This window comes from Nuphar pumila, chromosome 12, assembly GCF_984573655.1.
Source record: "Nuphar pumila chromosome 12, dmNupPumi1.hap1.1, whole genome shotgun sequence".
NCBI lineage: Eukaryota > Viridiplantae > Streptophyta > Magnoliopsida > Nymphaeales > Nymphaeaceae > Nuphar > Nuphar pumila.
In genome coordinates, this window is record NC_143260.1 from 16,344,413 (window position 1) to 16,365,294 (window position 20,882).

Here is a 20,882-nt window from a genome sequence, read left to right on the forward strand (position 1 = left end):
ATCTACTCCCCATCAATTTTGTTTTATTTATGATGCTGGAATAATTATGTTGTGCCTTTTGAAACCTTTCCTGTGATAATTGTTTTACCATCTTTTGCAGAAAATGCCTTCAAGGTTCACTGTTGTCAGAAGTGTCCAGGATTTTGAGCCTGTGGATGTAGCAGATGAAACTGAATATCAACAAGAGGATAAATTGGTTGATGTAGGGAATGGACGGACCTATATGCGTGGACGAGGTGGTCGTGGGCGGGGAAGGGGTCGTGGTCGGAGTGGGAGGGGAGGAAGAGGGAGTGGTGGTTCTAGACTGGAGATTTCTAAGGGAAATGCTGGACGTTCTTTAAGGTTGGTGCAAGGGCGTGGGCGGAAGGGTCGGACTCGTGGAAGAGGACGTGGTCGGGGTACACGCACATTACGTGGGAAGCAGCTACCAAGGAAAGTGAAGGATAGAAATGGCATCACATTGCTTCCTTTCGATGGTGAGGTTGGTGTTCGCTGTGATTGCAGCATCAAGGAGTCGTCAAGAAGTTCAGTGGCCAGGGAGATGTGGGATGCAGAAGCAGCAGCTTCTGCACGCATGAATGGGGACAATGGAAATAGTGCATCAGACTTATCTGAATCTGATGACAATGAGCAAGCATCTGAAGATGAGTTTGATCCGGAGAATAATTACAATGGTGTCTACAGTGGGAGAAGCAAAGGTGGGATGCTACAAGATAGTGAGGAGGAAGATGAGGATGATGATGGCTGTAGCGATGCAGGGGATGGTGATGATGATGACATTGGTAGTGGTGAAGATGATGATGATGGCGATGGTCGTGCAGGGGATGGGGATGAAGATGATGATGGCTCTGGATCATCCCCTGTATACTACAGCGAATAAGTGAAAAAACAGTTTCATACCGGTGGCTGATACCTTGATATGTATATAATTGAGCATCTCTTTCTCGTTGGCAATGGGAGCTTGCTTTGTTGATCTTCTCTCCACAAATCTATCTCATGCCATGCAATGGGGTCATTATGCAACAGAAAGGTATCCTTGTATGATGGATCTTCTTAGTTGAGCGAGGTGGCCCTGCTGCTGAAACACCATGATCAGCAAGGGTTTTAGGAATGGTCCAGGGAAGAGAGAAGGCAGCTTGCATTTTTATGCTAACATGTCAAACCAAATCCAAGGATGCTTAATAAAAGAGGGTGTTATGCCAGTCTTTTTTTGTACTGATCCAAGTAATTATACATTTTTGTATTAATGTTCGTTTTTTGTTTTTATTCTTTAATCATAGAAGCAGTTGCAGCGGCAAGATGCATCTATACAGTAATGAAAACATCCTGGTCAAATTAATAGTTCCACTGGCGTTGGATATGCATCCCTTCTGGGATCCAACAGCCACACCTCTTAAGCTCGAAAATCATTTATATATTCAAATCCAAATATCGGAGTTTTGGCTGAAATGTGTTTTTTGAAAAATATATTGTCGAGGGCAACCAAAATGGGAAATACAAATATCATGGCAAAAGTTAGGAATGGTTAAACCACTTGATGTACAAGGAATTGCCTGCTCCGGGTTGCTCATAGGGGTGGGCATTGGGCCGGCCCGGTCAAAGGCCGGGCCTGTTTACTAACGGGCTGGGTTTTGGTCCAGTTCTTAATGGGCTCGGGTACGAAGAGAAGCCCATGGCCTGGCCCAAGCGGGATAATGTGAAGCGGGCTGGGTCTGTCCTGCCCTGCTCCAAACCCATTTGTAGGCTATTTTTTTAAATAAAATTAATACATTAATTCTTAGAATACCAAAAAAAATAAATTAAATGAAAAACATAAAATTCAAAATTTCACATCAAATCAAAAGTTCATAACAAATTATTTTGTCTATGTCCTATAAGTTTGCAAGTTGAAGGAAGGTGATTGAGAAAAAACTCTAGAAACCTAATTCTTAATTAGTGTAATAATTAACAAATAGCAAGTTCCCATGCAACTAATTAGGTAAATAGTAATTATCCAAGTTACTATGTAATGGTTAATTTTTAAAAATTTATATTATTAAAAATTTAATAAATAACTCAGGCACATCGAGCTTGGCACTGTAGCCCGAGGGCCGGCCCGGGCTTGGCCCACATATATAATGGGCCAGGTTTCGGCCCGGTACCTAACTGGCCCGGGCCTAAAATCATGGCCCAAACCCGGCCCATTGGGACATCAGACCAGTTGCCCACCCCTAGTTGCTCAAGTAGTTAGGGCTGTTCTTGGAAGGTGGTGGAACCTCATCTTGCCCAATATTGATTCTCCTTGGGATCAGACTGGTGGCTTGCTCGGTGGGTGTTCTTTGTGTTTTAAGGCACTCACTTAGGGGTTCTTTGTTTCATTCCCACCAATACGAAAAAGATTAGGCATTTTATGTGTGAAAAAGTGCATAAGTAAATCTATTCACAGGGGGGGGGGGGGGGGGGGGGGTGTACGTAGTAGTAAAGGCATGGTGAATGTGAAAAGAAACCATGACGATTGTAGGCCCCAAGAAAAAATGGAGTTGGCATGTTTATTTCACCTGCATAAGAAAGTGAAGGGTTTCATATGTAAACTCTCATTTTCATGTCTAAATTGAGTGAAACAAATGACCCTTTAAGGTTTAGTATTTACGAGAGGAGGCCCATTAAGCGCCCTTCTTAGTTCTTAGGCAGGTATTTTGCCGTAAATAAAAAGTGCAAGGCATTAGAAAGGTGTGGAGTCCTGTTGTGGTTATTATTCATTTTTTTTTAAAGGCAAGCTGGGGTTAGGCAGCCCTTACCAGTTATACAACGATTACATTGGGATAGTTATCATTCGCATCTAATTGATCCCACTCGATGATTATCTGATGCAAAGTATGTTATGAAGTGTCTGATTGAAAAGAGTCAGGCTCAGCTAGACAAGATGTCTGAAGCCTATCTATATTGTTTTTGAAAAATCCAATCCATTAAAGTAGTTTCAGAAGGATCAGGTGGATCTTCAGTTTTATTAGTTTTCTTTGAATTGATTGTTTGCTTGTATTTCTTGTGGCCGTTCACTTTTCGAATGAATTTTAGTTTAGCCTTCTTGACACCCTTGATTTGACTGTCCAATTACTAAGTTTGACCATCATTGGAGTCGAACACTAAACGGTTAAGGATCACTGGCTAGCCTTGTTACCTTGCAGAGAGAGAGAGAGAGAGAGAGAGAGAGAGAGAGAGAGAGAGAGAGAGAGAGAGAGAGAGAGAGAGAAGTGAAATATTTGTCTTGCGACAACAGGTCCAGAGTTGAAATCTTGTTGCTTTTATCTTTCAAAATGTATTTATGATTTAACTTTGTAAATGACTCTGCTTGAGCTTGACTCAGTAGGTTTATAGTCCAAATTTCTATTATTTTCAAATTTAGAAATTGTATTTTTTTTATAAATGAGCCAGTTCAAGCTAAGCTCATTTAACTAATGTTCGCCAAGAGCTCGATCTTGGCTTGACTCTCCACAAGAACAAGCCAAGCTTGAACACTTTCTGTTCGGTTTGTTCAGCTGGCTTGCCAGCCCTACTTGTGGGCTATCTTTCACCAATAGTTTCAAGATGTGCATTTAGTCCAAGACTGGCTTGAGCTAAAAAACAAAAAGAACTAGAGCTTTCTTAAGCTTGCTTACACAATTAACGTGCCCTTGGTGGTAACAGCATTTCGCGACATGAAATATGGCTCTTTATGTAATCTTATTCTTTTTCCCTGGTTTTTGTGCACACTATAGGCTATAAAATTCTGCAATTCATCGAGTGTAATGTTTATGCATGAGCATGTGCCCGCCTGCGTGCATGCATGCAAGACATGCATGTTTGAACCAAAACACCTTCCTAGAACACGTACACAACATACAAAGATATCAGTGGCAAAAAGGATCAAAAGAGAAGTGACAAGAAGCCGACAAATATGTATTATTTAGCACCAGTCTGTAAATGAAAATATCCCTATAACAAAACAACAACAGTTCTCATTATATACTATTGATTGAGTCACACTTACAGTATACAGATTCAGTTTTGAAAAGCGCTAGGCAATGGAATTTTACTAGCACGATGGCCATTTAACTGCCAAGAAGGATTGAAATACATACGCAGATTGCTCACCATTCTGCACGTTGTTGCCCTAGACCTCACACAAAATTATCGAGTATATGTGCATAAACCATTTTAGCAGCAGCCTGCTACTACTGCCTGCTTTGCTGTTGATAATAATGCGAATATGCATGCTGGCTGAGATCAGTATCATAAACCATTTTTGATGCATCATGTGCAGAAGGTGCAGATAGGTGGCGGGGCACGCTACTGCTCTCACTCGAGTTGGCCTGGCGTAAAGGCATTGGTGGCATATGCTGCTGCTGATAGTTGGATGCACTAGGGATGGGGTATCTGTAACTACCATAGTTGCCACCATGTCCAGAGCGTTCTCCAGTCTGGTTCCCTGGGCTTGATTGAGAAATCCCAGAGGGTTGTGGAAATATTTGCTGAGAGGATGAACTCGCAGTATGCTGGGAAGATGGTAGGTTGTAGGAGTAGAATGGTACTGTTGGTGGAGGTGCCATTTCAGGTCTGATCTCAATTTGCCCTCGTGGTTGAGAAAACTGTGGCTGAGGATAAGGGGAAGCCCACTGTTGCTGATGAAGATAAGGAAGTGACCGTGAATTTGGTTCATTCTGACCAGGTTGAGGAGTTTGGGGATTCTGGATTCCAGATGGGCCAACTTCATGCCTACTCTGATATGAATGATGGGCATGATATGGAATGCTGCTCTGTGTTTGGTTGTAATAGGAAAGTTGACTCGTGTTAGCCTGCTTCTGGTACTCAACCACAGATTTTCCTGGTGGAAAAGTTGACGAAGCCGATGGCTGGAAGGAATCTTGTTTATATGGCATGTTTTGATCAGCTGCTACTGATGGTAGTGAAACTAAGGTGGTTGTTTGGTTTGGTAATGAAGTGTAACCCATCGCATTTTGGATCTGCACTGTAAAATTACGGACATCAGGCACGTTTTCCAGTTTAGTTACATCAGAAGTAGAAATAACAGCTGTTGCTTTTTTTGAATCTGTACGCTTCATATCTGGGCATTCCTTCTGTACTACTTGCAGCTTGGCTAATTCTTTCTGAGTTTCAACGAGTTCTTGCTTGTCCCTCATGACCTGCACGGACTTGTGAACCTGAGGCAAAAACAGGACTTATCAAAGGTCTTGCAAAGAAATGAAAATCCAAATTATGACAGAAATATTCAGATGGTTCAAATCCAAAGAACTTTTGAAGCTAATGCTCTTGGAATCAGGGTACAGACGCTTGTTGCATTTTTATTCTTACAATTTGAGAAAACTAAAAGTCAGTCTCCAATTGCTCTCAGTAGGCATTCCCCCAATGAAAAGAACGAGGAGCGACCAGCAAAAAAACACTTTTATTGACCGATTGGAAGCGCACCCATGGAACTTCTTACAACAACAACAACAACAACGCCTTCATCCCAAAACAATTGGGGTCGGCGATATGAACAAAAAAAGAAAATCATTCTGGGTCTTCCACATGAATCCTTCTCCTCCAATCATTTCTATCCAATGCCATGTCCTCGGTGAGGTTCAAAGCATTCATATCCTTTCCTATCATCTCCATCCATGTCTTCCTAGGCCTACCCCGACCTCTTTTAACTAATATATTTTTCCATTTCTCCATCCTTCTAACTGGAGCATCATTAGGCCTTCGCCGAATATGTCCAAACCACCGTAAACGATTCTCTCTCATCTTATTTTCAATGGGTGCAACGCCTACCTTCTTACGTATCTCCTCGTTCTGAATCTTATCTTTTATTGTATTTCCACACACCCATGGAACTTCTTAAATTATGTTTATTACCAGTTTAAACTTTAAAGTAATTAGGCCAAGAGAAAGACAGCAGCAAGAGAATTGAGCACGTGAGAAAGTGATTGTAACAGCAAATCAAGTTTTCCATGAGGAACGGAGAAACCATCCCTGGAGTAGGATACCTGGTAGCGATGGACTATGCCTGCCATACCTACGGTTGCTTCTCCGGCGGCGTAGAATCGTGGTGCACCCCTTGACCTCCAGGGAGACACCTTGCTCAGCCTTAATTCAGGAAGGGGAACAGCAAATCAATTAAAATATTAAACATGAAAGATGGGAAATAAACAAGGACATATACCTCGTACTCACCCTTCTCTTCAATCTAGGACATATACCCTTGTAGTCGGTATAATTCAAAGCCATTTCAAACTACATCTCTTGACTGTCTTTTGTATCATAGGTGCCATTAACGTTATTTAACCTCTACTATTGCACCAGGAACCCACTTCATCAAATGCATCTCTGCATCTAAACTCTAGTTTGTTGCTCCTCTGTTGGACAACACTAACTTCTTGTTTGTTAGACCATTGTTTACAGGGGGTATTTTTGTACGATTGGACAGTTAGTTTTCCTCTACAATTTTCTTGACTTCTCTAAATTCTCATGGTATCAGAGTGGACCTTACCTAATGTGATCAGGAACTGGTAAGTGCCCTTCACATTATTAAAGTCATTAATATTTTGCTCCTTTTTCTTCTCCATTCATGCATCTCTTTCTTATTACTATTCTTTCATCTTCCATTGTTTCCCTCCTCTAGATCTGTGCTTGTTATCAGATCTATTCCCTTTTCTAAATCTGATCAAAACTGAGAGTAATCATATCCTTCCCTATCTGGATCTCTGAATCAGTTTCAAACCTCTCCTAAGCCATGTTTCCTCTGTCAACCAGGTTAGATCTGAAAATATTCCAACCTACCTAGCTACATTTGGTGCAGCTCGATACCAAATAAAATGCAACTGGTAAAAACTGATCATAGAAGCAATGCATATAGGTGCATACTTGATGGGTAGAAAGCTATGAACAACGAATGGGTTAAAGTCAACAGTCCACAACATATGTTTCTGCAGTCCCATGTCTATCTTAACAAGTTTTCTAGAATGTTGGGGTGCTTTCAACATTTCACAGCATCACACCTCAATAAACTCCACCCTAAAGATCATGTGTTCATGAGATAGCTGCAAAGCGAAAAAGGTTGAGTCTTATAACCAAACTAATAAGAAAAGAGTTGTTTTGATATGGCCTTCTTTCTAACATCCTATCATACTTAACCCAAAGATGATCATAATTCTAGTAAGGCAAACCTTCAAATAGGAAAAGAACCCCTATTTAATTCATAATGACAACATTCGTTGATTAAATTATCAAGTTCAAAACTGATAAGAACAAGGACTGCACAGGCAGAGGATGTATACTATAGGTAAAAAGGGTACACATGATTGATTTTCCTGTAACTTGTACCAACTCTCCTTGTGTCTTGGATTCCTTCATTGAAACACCTGAAAAAGAAATGTCTAATTGACAGGCTTCCTAGAGTTATCATAAGCAAGAAGACACAGAAAAGAGACTCTTGTAATTATCATTTCTTACATGTCACGTGTATCATGTTATGGCAAAGATAATAATTTTTTTGCCAGTCCACTGTTTATAATTCCCAGTGCTTTTTTTAATTGAAAATAGAGAAAATCTATGATGACATGGAGGAACTGTAAAAGTATCTCCAACAAGATACGAGGATTACAATATTCTTGGAAATAAATACGTGCACATAAGCACAACAAGAACACTTGAGACACTTGTTCACACAAGCACAATACAAACTCACAAATGCGCAAATGCATACACAAGAATCATAAGCATTAAGAGAATAAGCTTGGGCAATATTCCCAAAGCCTTGAGAATACACAAGGGGAGAGCCCCTTTAAATAGAGGAGGTGGAGGCCTTGGAGGGGCTCCACTTCTAGTCGTTGGAGCCCCTCCAACGGTTACAAATGTGACCGTTGGAAGGGGCCCAACGACTAGACGGTGGGCCCCTCTAAGGTACATCCTACCTTTTACAAAAAGAAATAATAAATAAATTAAAAAGAAAAGGTAGGATGTATTACATTTACATATATATTTATATATTAGATTACATGGTTGATTACATAATTTAACACCCCCCCTAAAACTTAGGGCAAGATGACCAAGAGTTTGCTAAGGAGGAAGTTGAAGCGCGGAGCACACAAAGCTTTAGTGAAGAAATCTGCCAATTGATATTCTGACGTGACATATGGAAGGTCAATGACTCCTTTGAGATACGCCTCACGAACATAGTGACAGTCCATCTCGATGTGTTTAGCCCGCTCATGAAAAGTGTGATTTTTCGCAATATAAATTGCACTTTTGTTGTCACAGCACAACTTGGTGGGCCTTCTATTGTGATCCCCATGTCTTCTAGCAACTAATGAATCCATACAATTTCTATGGTAGTAGTCGCTATGACACGATATTCAGCTTCCGTCGATGATAGAGAAACTTTTTGTTGTTTCTTATATATCCATGAAATCAGTGAGTCTCCTAAGAACACACAAAGACCAGTGGTGGAGTGACGGTTATTTGGGTCACCTCCCCAATCAGAGTCAGTATAAGCAATTAATTTTAAATCAGAAGAAGATGACAGAAAAACTCCCTTATTTAGAGTACCTTTTATGTATCTTACGACTCACAAGATGACACTCATGTGGACCGATGTTGGTGCATGCTGAAACTGACTTGAAGTATGGATTGCATGAGAGATATCTGGTCTGGTGATACTCAGATACATCAATGATCCGACAAGTTGTCTGTAGGAAGTTGGGTCCAAAAGAGGAACACCATCATCAATCTTCATTTTAGCTCCTACTATAGCAAGAGTTTCACAAACCTTTTCATCTGTAATACCTGACCTGTCAATGATCTCAGAAGCAAGCTTAGTTTGAGATAAAAAATACCCTCTATGAGAGTATGCAACTTCAATACCCAAAAAATAAGTCAGAAAACCCAGATCAGACATTTCAAACTTATCCTTTAAAATTGATTTTATGCTCTTAACCCCTTTAGAGTCACTACCAGTTATGAGCATATCATCTACATACAACAGTAAGATGATAACTCCTGCATTGGATTTTCTAACAAACAAAGCAATATCAGTAAAACAGGATAAAAAACCATTTTTCTATCATTACGGAATTAAACCTATCATACCAAGCCTTGGGGGCTTGTTTCAAATCATAAAGTGCTTTTCGAAGGCAAAACACCTTTTCTTTAGGAGTTTCCATTCCAGGAAGAGCATCAATATACACTTCTTCATTTAGATCTCCGTTTATAAATGTATTCTTAACATCCATTTGATAGATGTTTCACTTGTTGATTGAGGCAACAATTATAAGATATCGGACAATGATCATTCGAGCCACCAGGGCAAATGTTTCTTCATAATCAATCCCATATTCTTGACTATACCCCTTTGCAACTAGACGAGTCTTATATCTCTCGAGGGACCCATCACTCTTAATCTTCACCTTAAATACCCATCTACACCCTATTGCTTTCTTACCTTTACGAAGGTCATGAAATTCCCATGTCTTGGCTCTTCTCAGAGCTCCGAGTTCATTATCCATTGCGGCTATCCATTCAGGACATTTTCGTGCTTCCTCGAAGTTTCTAGGTTCTACGTAAGAATGAATGACGCTTAGACAGGCTCTACGTTTAGGTGAAAAAGACTCATATGAGATGAACCTAAAAGGATTTTTCCAATGTCTTTCGGTCCTACGAAGGTTCTCCTCACTTTGAGGAGCAGTCCCACCAACATCATCATATCTTTCAAGGGCACTTCTGAAAGTATTTCTATCTCTATGAGAATAGGTTATGGGATCTCTACGTGGTTCCTCATCGACAGGTTGATGAAAAGGAGAAGACACAGGACTGGTTTCCCTGGTTTCATTATCACTTGAGTCATTCTGATTTGACTCATCATCACTAGTATCATCACTTTTAGTTAAAAGATCAAATAGAAAAGAATAGTCTATATTCTTGATATTAGATTCAAGATTTTCGAAACCACTAAGATTTTCCAAAAATCTTACATTTTTGGAAACGTATAGTTTATCATTTTTAATGTCATAACATCAAAAACCCTTTTGAGTTTCAGAATAACCAAGAAAGTCACAAGGAATGGCCTTTGGGGAGAGTTTGTCATTTTTATCAGTAAGGACAAAACATTTACATCCAAAGACCCTTAACCTGCTATAATCAGGTTCTTTCTTATACAATCGTTCAAATGGGGAAATCTTGTTCAAATTTTTTGACGGGAGTCTATTTATGAGATAAACCGATGTAAGGGCCGCCTCAGCCCAAAGTCTTTTTAGAATATTCTGCAAAATGAGCAAGGTTCTAGTTGTTTCGATGATATGCCTGTGCTTTCGCTCAGTCAACCCATTCTGTTTGTGGGGTCTTCGGACAAGATTTTTGATGAATAATACCATGACTTTCAAGATAACTTTTGAATTCCTTTGAAAGATATTCGCCACCGGAGTCGGTTCTAAGAATTTTTAAACTTCCATTGAATTGATTTAAAACCATCATATGAAATGTTTTAAAAATTGAAAAAACTTCATGTTTGTGTTTAAGAAAATATATCCAACAAAATCTAGTGTAATCGTCCACAAAAATAACATAGTATGAGAATCCTCCTTTAGATATCACAGGAGCCAGTCCCCATACATCGGAGTGAATAATTTCAAAAGATTTTGTTGTAAACATGGATCTTTGAGTAAACGGTAGACCTTTTATTTTCCCAAGAATACATTCATTATATACAAAATTCTCATTACAAAGATGTTTAATACAACAACAACAACAACAACAACTACGCCTTCATCCCAAAACAATTGGGGTCGGCGATATGAACCAAAAAAGAAAATCATTCTGGGTCTTCCACATGAATCCTTCTCCTCCAATCATTTCTATCCAATGCCATGTCCTCGGTGAGGTTCAAAGCATTCATATCCTTTCCTATCATCTCCATCCAAGTCTTCGTAGGCCTACCCCGACCTCTTTTAACTAATATATTTTTCCATTTCTCCATCCTTCTAACTGGAGCATTATTAGGCCTTCGCCGAATATGTCCAAACCACCGTAAACGATTCTCTCTGATCTTATTTTCAATGGATGCAACGCATACCTTCTTACGTATCTCCTCGTTTCGAATCTTATCTTTTATTGTATTTCCACACATCCATCTAAGCATACACATCTCAACTACACTCATTTTTTGAATATGATGTCTCTTGGCAGCCCAACATTCCGTACCATATAGTAAAGCGGGCCTAATTGTCGTCCTATAAAACTTTTCCTTCAACCGCAATGACATTCTACGATCGCACAACACTCCAGTTGCACTTTTCCATTTCATCCACACAACCTTTATCCTATGATTTACATCTCCATCAATTTCTCCATACTTTTGAATGGTAGATCCCAAATATTTGAAACAGTCATCCACCGATATTTCTTGCTCACCAAGCTTCACTACACTCCCATCACTACTTCGTTGCTTACTAAACCGACATTCCATATATTCTGTCTTACTCTTACTCAACTTAAATCCTCTTGCTTCCAATGTCTGTCTCCATAATTCTAACTTAGCATTAACCCCAGCTCTAGACTCATCAATCAAAACAATATCATCAACAAACAACATACACCACGACACATTTTCTTGAATTGATCTCGTAAGCTCATCCATCACTATAGCAAATAGGAAAGGGCTTAATGCAGATCCTTGATGTAACCCAACCGTTATAGGAAAATTGGTTGTCACCCCTCCACATGTGCGGACATTGGTTACTACTCCTTCATACATATCTTTAATTATACTAATGTACTTGAGAGAAACACCTTTCTTCATCATTGTCCACCAGAGAACGTCCCTAGGTACTCTATCGTATGCCTTCTCCAAATCAATAAAAACCATGTGCAAATCTTTGTTCTTCTCTCTATATCTCTTAATAAGTTGTCTAAGAAGATGTATAGCTTTCATAGTTGATCTTCCAGGCATAAAACCAAATTGATTCTCCGATATCATGACAACCTTCCTCAACCTATAGTTAATCACCCTCTCCCAAAGTTTCATAGTATGACTCATGAGTTTTATACCACGATAGTTTGTGCAATCTTGTATATCACCCTTATTCTTATAGAGAGGACCAAAGTACTCTTCCTCCACTCATTAGGCATCTTATTTGTCCGCCAAATCTTGTTAAAAAGATTTGCCAACCATACTAAACCTTTCTCACCCAAGCATTTCCAAGCCTCGCTAGGTATACCATCTGGGCCAACTGCCCTTCTTGATTTCATTTTCTTCAAAGCCTCTGCAATTTCTTTCTTTTGAATCTTGCGCATGAAGTCACGATTCATCTCATGAAAAGGAATGGAGAAGTCTCCAAGATCCTGAGCATGACTTTCATTAAATAGCTTATCAAAATAATCTTTCCATCTCTCCTCATCTTTGACTAAAACCCTTTGCGTGTCATCTTTGATAAATCTAATCATACCCAAATCCCTCGATTTCCTATCTCTCATCTTTGCAAACCTATAAATATCCTTTTCGCCCTCTTTGGTATCCAACTTGTCATAAACCTCCTTATATACCTTATCCCTCGTGTTTCAAACTACTATTTTAGCTTCCTTCTTTGCTATCATATACTTCTCCAAATTCTCATTATCACGACTCTTACTTAGAATTCTATAAACTCTCTTTTAACCTTAATAGCTAATTTGACATCCTCGTTCCACCATGATGTATCCTTACCTAGCGGTGCACCGCCCTTAGACTCACCCAATACCTCCTTAGCCACCTTTCTCATGCCACCCGCTATTAGAGGTGACAAAACCTGACACGACCCGCCAACCCGCCTCTTAGGCGGGTTCGGGTTGGGCTTAAGCCAACCTGTTTAATAAACGGGTCGACCCGCCTAACCCGTTTATTAAACGGGTCGGGCTCGGGTTGGGGGTATGCCAACCCGGCTGACCCGTTTAATAAACGGGTTAGGCAGGAGGGTCAACCCGCCAACCCGTCTGCCAACCCGTCGACCCGACCCGCCAACCTGACCCGCGAACCTGAGAACCCGTTTACCCGACCCAACCCATTTATTAAATGGGTTGGTGGGTCGTGTCGGGTTACCCGTTTATTAAACGGGCCGGGTTTGTGCTTGCCACAGCCGACCCGTTTAATAAACGGGTCGGATTCGGGTTGAGGTATGCTGACCCGCCAACCCGACACGATTGCCACCCCTACCCGCTATCTTATTTCACATTGATTCTGAATCCTCCTAAAGACACCAATCAACTTCCTTAACTATCTGCTCTACAAATATTCCTTGTTTAGCTCCTTTCAGTGTCCACCACTTAATTCTAGGATCTATCCTATGTCCATCCCTTTTGCGTCATTTTCTAATTCTAAGATCTAAAATTAAGACTCTATGTTGTGTAGCTACACTTTCTCCCGGTATAACCTTACAATCGATGCAACAACCCATATCTCTCTTTCTAAGTAGGAAAAAATCTATCTAACTCGTATTAACCCCACTTTTAAATGTTATTAGGTGAGACTCCCTCTTCCTAAACCAAGTGTTTGCTAAGATCATATCATAGGACAAACCAAAATCTAAAATCCTTTCTTCACTTTCGTTTCTTTCTCCTATACCATAGCCTCCATGGATACACTCAAATCCATCCCTACTAATGCCTACATGTCCATTAAGGTCACCGCCGATGAAAAAATTTTCTCCATAAGATATCCCTTGTACTACTCCATCTAAATCTTCCCAAAATTGACGCTTAATGAAATCATCTAAGCCTACTTGAGGTGCATAAACACTAATAATATTAATAATATCTGTACCTAATACTAATTTAATAAGTAAAATCCTATCACCCTTCATACGGACCTCAACTACATTATCTATAAACTTACGCCTAATAACAATCCCTACTCCATTCCTATTCCTATTTATTCCAGTATACCAAATCTTATATCACCAAGGTTCTATCACTTTTGCTTTCTCACCTACCCATTTGGTCTCTTGTAGACATAAAATATCCATCTTTCTCCTACACATAACATCTACTAACTCTACCAACTTACCAGTTAAAGACCCTATGTTCCAAGTGGCTAACCTAATTTTATGGTTTTGAACTATCTTCTTTACCCCCACCCGTCGAACGAAGTGAGGGAACCCTTGCCTATTTGACACCACACACGGGCGCCGGTGTGACGCGTCGCTTCTAGGCGACGACCTAACAACCCTTGCCCATTTATCACTGCCTCCGAGCCTATAGAGTACAATGCGTCACTCAATAAGGAACGTCCCAACAAAATTCTCATATTGGTTCATATACATAGGATGCCCCAGTCTTTTATGTCATACATGAATATCTTTGTTTTGAGCAACATTACAAAATTGGTTCTTGGAATTTGGAGAAAATCAACATAGTAGATGTCTCCTCTCCTAAAGCCTTCCCCAATCAACTTCCCGGACTGGCGATTCTGTATCCAACATTTATTAGAAGAGAATTTTATATCGCAACCATAGTCCGAGAGTTGAGAGACCGAAAATAAATTTAAGTTTAGTTTTGGTACAAGACGAATTTTTGGAACAAAGAAATCTTGTTTTTCAAAATTGCCTATTCCTTTAATTTCAAGAAGTGTTTCATCCGCCGTTGAGACAAAAGATGAAAGAGAATTTTTAGAAAAATCGGAAAGGGAACAAGCACTTAAGAGTCATGTGAAAAGATGCACCGAAATCTAGGAGCCAAGATGTCTTACCGGGAGGTGAAGAGGATGACATAGCGGCTCAGGAAATGCCTCCCTTGAGAAGAGGTTGTAGAGCATCCACAATTTGTTGAAGGGAAAGAGACCCATTTGATGAAGATGGTCGTTCCTCTGGTTGGGATGCTATAGCCGCAACAAGTATTTTCTTCCATTTGGGGCAAATGGGTTTGATATGCCCGAGTTCTTCAAAAAAATGACAAGTTAATTTGTTATAGTCTCTTTTGCCATATCGATCATTTCCTCATTGACCTTGATTTTTGAAATGAGGAGGTTTGTAGGTCTTCATATTATTCTCGGGTCTTGACACGACATTTACCCCTTCACAATCATCTTGAGAAGAAGAGGTAGCAAGGATGCTAGGATTGTTCTTACTAATCCCTATACGGGTTTCCTCGCCACTTAGCTTAGTGATTACATCTTCAATAGAGGGAGATGTGAAGGTGGATAGAAAAGACGACCGAATTTGTTCAAATTCTGGTCTAAGTCCATTTAGAAAATTGAAGAATCGATCTTCCTCTAGTTATTTGTGTCTTAATTCGATTGCTTCTCCGCTCCATTTTGGTTCAAGCATAGCTAGCTCGTCCCAAATAGAAGATAGTTCGGCAAAATATTCCCGAATAGACATATCGTTTTGTTGAAGGGTCAATGCCCACTTTTGAAGGTAATACTTGCGTGATAAATCCCTTGAAGTATATATTTTTTCAAGGTACAACCAAGCTTCGAAGGCCTTTTTGAACTTAATGATGTTAGCGTTCATCTTGGTTTCTACGGATGAAAAAATGCAAGACAAGATTTTGAAGTTCTTCATCTCTCACTTATCATGCTTTTTTGAATAATCTTCTAGGGCTTTTTGTCTATCTTCCCCTTCAAGAATCTTAATATCTCATTTTTCAATGATTGTAAGTTTGGGTTTGGGTTCCGGTATTGAACCTTGAACATACCCCCAAAGGCCCTTTCCTTTGATGTGAGCTTCCATATTGCCGGACCAAACATAATAGTTCGAACCACTAAGTTTAAAACCAAGGGAGAAGTGAGAGTCTTTTTCGCCCATTAAAGAAGATAGAAGATGAGGAAAAACACGTACTTCAAAAGCTTTTCACATCTTTCTTGACAAGAGAAGCTTCTAAAATATTGCCCGAGAAGGATGGTTTACTTCAATCTTCAAAATCTTGAAGGCACGATTTTCGAGGCACTCGAAAATGAGGATACGCACGATCCTCCTTCTTCAATGAGGCTCTAATACCATGTAAAAGTATCTCCAACAAGATATGATGATCAAGATTACAATATTCTTGGAAATAAATACGTGCACATAAGCACAACAAGAACACTTGAGACACTTGTTCACACAAGCACAATACAAACTCACAAATGCGCAAATGCATACACAAGAATCATAAGCATTAAGAGAATAAGCTTGGGCAATATTCCCAAAGCCTTGAGAATACACAAGGGGAGAGCCCCTTTAAATAGAGGAGGTGGAGGCCTTGGAGGGGCTCCACTTTGGAGCCCCTCCAACGGTTACAAATGTGACCGTTGGAAGGGGACCAACGACTAAACGGTGGGCCCCTCCAAGGTACATCCTACCTTTTACAAAAAGAAATAATAAATAAATTAAAAAGAAAAGAAAAAATAATTACAAAACATATTCCAAAAAGAACATGTATAAAAAGACTAAACTACCCCTACAGCTAAACAATATGAAAAAAATATATATTTAATATATATAATAAGTGGATACATATACATATATATTAATATATGTATATGTATTACCTTATATATATATATATATTAGATTACATGGTTGATTACATAATTTAACAGGAACTTCAGGGAAGAAACACACAAAAATAAAATTTTGGACTACCTATAGGAAGGAAGGCATATCAAGAAGCAAATAGATTTTTACAATGAAGTACTAACTATGTCATAGGGACTCTTCAACTAGGTGCCACACCCGCGTCGCACCTGCACCCGATGCAGTCAACCTGACCCCTGGGTGCAGTCAACGCACCCAGGGTCATTTATGTCCAACTTTTGGACTTTATATATATATATATATAATTTTTTATATTTTTGCCGCACCCCTGCACCCAAGTTTTTTGAAAGTGCCGCACCCCCGCACCCGCACCCGCACCCATGTGACATATATTGGGCATCGGGTGCGAGATGGGTCCACATATATTGGGCATCTAGTTGCTGATGGTCAAAACAAACATATGAGGCTAACTATAAGGAAATATTTGCTTCCTTTAACACTCAAATTCCACAAAGAAGCTATTACTTTCCATGTATATTGAATGGGATCTTAAGTCAAGAATGCCTTCTGAAATGCTCCCCCTTCCCCTTCTCATGTCATCATTCCTCAGAGAGTGAAGAAAAAGTGCAGACTAAAGAAGTCTACATATGTCTATCTCTAGACTATAACAAATTTAGTATATCCCATGCATGGTCTAACAAATTTAGTGATGCAATAAAGAAATGTAAAAAGATGTGCAGCAGCTCGTGTTGTTGATAAACAAGTATGAAATTTTTTTCAGTCTGATAGTTTACTTGGATGGGGGGCCGAAATAATGCTTTAAAGAAAATTAATAGTTGAAAGACTACCTCGATGAAATCATTTTCAGTCTGATAGTTTACTTGGATGGGGGGCCGAAATAATGCTTTAAAGAAAATTAATAATTGAAAGAATACCTCAATCAAGTATTGCATAGCAAGGACTTGGATCACTTACTCAAAATGAAAGTGCTAGTCAAAGAAAAGTACACATTCAATAATTACTCAAAATCTTTAAATCTTTATTTCCTGAAGTATGCATTCAATTTCTTTCACCAAAATGATAATCTGTGCAAACCCCCCCAAAAATGTGAGAGGTAGAAAAATAGCATTTAAAAGGCTGCCTATTGAAACTATTGATTCTTTGCATATATATGTAATGAAAAGAGGCGGAAGCACCAATGGAGCAAAAAGCACTCTTTAAGAGTGACCACAAGAGCCAAGAACACAAACACTAAAAGTGCACACACAAAACTCTCAAAAGTAGAAAATGACTTAAAGTCATAAGTTGAATATTATTGAAGAAAGGAAGAGAAGGGTGAAAACCCAATACATTTACAAGAGGGAGCCTCCTCTATATATATAGAGGAGGAGAGCTAAAGGAGGACCATAAAGGGGGGCTCCCTTCTAGTCGTTGGGAGCCCCAACGGTCATAAATATGATCGTTGGGGCCCCAACGACTAGATAGGTAGGGCCCCTTATGGTCCTTCAAAAGTAAAACCAAAAAAATAAAAAGAAAAAGGAAAAAGGGAAAAAAGAAAGAAAAAAGGAAAAATGAAAAAAGGAAAAAATACATGTGGATTTACCAAAACACCCTTATCGGGTTTTTGGTTTGTACAAAAAAAGAAAAAGAAATATATTATGTATATATACATATATACATATATATACTTATATATATACGAATGTATATATATAAGTATATGTATATATATATTTATATATACATAATTTAACATGCCCCCTCAAACTTTACAGGGAAAAGACCGAAAGTTTGCTAAGAAGAAACATGAATCGTGGAGTTGGGAGCGCCTTGGTGAAGAAGTCAACCAATTGATATTCTGAAGTGACATATGGTAATGTGATGGTTCCTCTGAGATATTCGTCTCGAACATAATGGCAATCCATTTCGATATGCTTGGTCCGCTCATGAAAGGTGTGATTGCTGACAATGTATATCGCACTTTTGTTATCACAACAGAGCTTGGTGGGAGTGGAAATGAGAACGCCCATGTCACCAAGGAGACTTCTGAGCCATACGATTTCCATAGTTGTCATTGTCATAGCCCGATATTCAGCTTCAGTAGATGATAGTGAGACCTTCTGCTGCTTCTTGCATCTCCACGAAATGAGAGATTCACCTAAAAAAATGCAAAGACCCGTAATTGAGATACGATAATTGGGATTTCCTCCCCAGTCAGCATCAGTAAAAGCAGTTAATTCAAGAGATGAGGAAGAGTATAAGAAGAGTCCCTTGGAGATAGTATTTTTGATGAATCGCACAATTCTCATTACGGCCGCCATATGAACCGTAGTAAGTGCGTGTTGAAACTGGCTCGCTGCATGAACTGCATAAGCTATGTCTGGACGGGTGATGGATAGATAGGTGAGGGATCCAATTAATTGACGGTAGGGGGTTGGATCTTCAAGAAGAACACCATCTTCAAGTCTTAGTTTCAAATTGATAACTTTAGGAGTCTCAACTTTCTTTTCATCAGATATTCCTGATTTGGTACAAATTTCTGCAGCTAACTTCATTTGAGATAAGATGTATTCTCGCGCGGAATAAGCCACTTCAATTCCTAAAAAATATCTCAAATAACCAAGATCAGACATATCAAAAGTATCTTTTAACATAGACTTAACATCATTTACCCCCTTTTTGTCATTCTCAGTGATGATCATATTATCAACACACAGCAGAAGCATAATAATGGAGTCACCTGTCTTTTTAACAAAAAGAGCAGTGTCAGTATAGCAAGAAGAAAATCCTAAATGGATTAATACATTACTAAACCTATCATACCAAGCTTTAGGAGCTTGCTTAAGTCCATATAAAGCCTTTTTTAATTTCAAATTTTTTTCATTTAAGTTCATACCTGGAGGCGGTTTCATATAAACTTCTTCATTTAAATTACCATTCAAAAAGGCATTTTTGACATCAAGTTGAAAGATAGGCCATTTTTTAACAGAAGCTATAGCAATAAGAGCTCGAACACTAGTCATTCGAGCAACTGGGGCAAAAGTTTCATCATAATCTACCCCATATTCTTGGGCATATCCCTTGGCAACCAACCTAGCCTTATATCTTTCCAATGAACCATCACTCTTAGTTTTTACTTTAAAAACCCATCTACATCCAATGGGTTTCTTGCCATTGGGAGGATCAATGATTTCCCAAGTTTGTGCCTTTTTAAGAGCATTAAGTTCAAGTTCCATAGCTTCATTCCAATGAGCATATTGCTTAGCATCATTGTAATGAGATGGTTCATGAAAGGAGTGAAGAGCAAGTAGGCATGCTCGAAAGTTAGGAGAAAAGGAATCATACGAAACAAATCTATTTGGTATTTTGGAAATCCGATTTGATCTTCTTTGAGAGGTCTCTTCGATTGACTCACTTTGGGAAAATTTTTCAAGGGCACAAGGAGGATTTCTTTCATTCCTTCTAGAGTAGACTTGAATTTGTCTTGAAACATTTTCTTCTAAATTTTGATCATCACTTGGATGTTCAAAATGATCTTCGCTAAGGGATTCACTAGGATCAATATGATCATCTATGATGTTTTCTTGAGGCAACAAGTCAAATAGAAATGAATAATCAATATTTTCATTTGGTTGGTGCGAAAAACCATTTTCCTCTTCAAGGAATGTGACATCTTTAGAGATATAAAGTTTGTTCTTAAGTATGTCAAAACATTGATAACTTTTTTGTTTTTCGCCATATCCCAAAAAGATACATTCAATAGCCCTAGGAGAAAGTTTATCATTTTTATGAGTTAGGACAAAACATTTACATCTAAAAATTCTTAGTCTTTTATAATCGAGAGAGATATTGTAAAGTTTTTCAAATGGAGAAAGATTTTTCAAACAGGATGAAAGAGTTCTATTGATAAGATATGTAGAGGTTAAAACTGCTTCGGCCTAAAAGGATTTTGGAATATTTCTTGAAATTAATAACGTTCTTGTAGTTTCTATTATGTGTCTATGCTTTCTTTCCGCAAGACCATTTTGTTGCGGAGTGTTGGGGCAAAAACGTTGGTGACAAATTTCATTTTTTTTTAAATAGCTTTGAAAATCATTGGACATATATTCGCCTCCCGAATCGGACCTAAGAATAGATAGATTTCCCAAAAATTGATTTTTGACCATTGCATGAAATTCTTTAAAGAAGGAGAAAACTTCGGATTTGCGACTTAGGAAGTAAATCCACGTAAATCGAGTGAAGTCATCTATAAAGACCACGTAATACGAAAAACCTCCTTTAGACAAAATAGGGGAAGGTCCCCACACATCGGAATGAATAAGTTCAAATGACCGAGTGGTAAAGTAACTTCTTTGAGGAAATGAAGTAGCTTTAGATTTCCCAAAAATG

General features: G+C 38.9%; 2 protein-coding genes across 5 annotated transcripts in view; one reads left to right on the forward strand and one right to left on the reverse strand.

Moving 5' to 3' along the window:
* Window positions 1-1,286, forward strand: part of LOC149820131 (homeobox-DDT domain protein RLT2-like) — a 44,526-nt gene extending 43,240 nt beyond the window's left edge. For both annotated transcript variants that reach the window (XM_089982531.1, XM_089982532.1), the window contains one exon: window positions 101-1,286. In XM_089982531.1, coding sequence (XP_089838657.1) covers window positions 101-880 — 780 coding nt within the window. In that variant the 3' untranslated portion in view covers window positions 881-1,286. The remainder of the gene's footprint in view (window positions 1-100) is intronic.
* Window positions 1,287-3,897: 2,611 nt separating this feature from the next.
* The window catches only part of LOC149820132 (uncharacterized), a 51,977-nt gene continuing 34,992 nt past the window's right edge, over window positions 3,898-20,882 (reverse strand). For 2 of the 3 annotated variants that reach the window (XM_089982003.1, XM_089982005.1), the window contains one exon: window positions 3,898-5,177. In XM_089982003.1, coding sequence (XP_089838129.1) covers window positions 4,191-5,177 — 987 coding nt within the window. In that variant the 3' untranslated portion in view covers window positions 3,898-4,190. The remainder of the gene's footprint in view (window positions 5,178-20,882) is intronic. The other variant, XM_089982004.1, reaches the window with a different exon arrangement.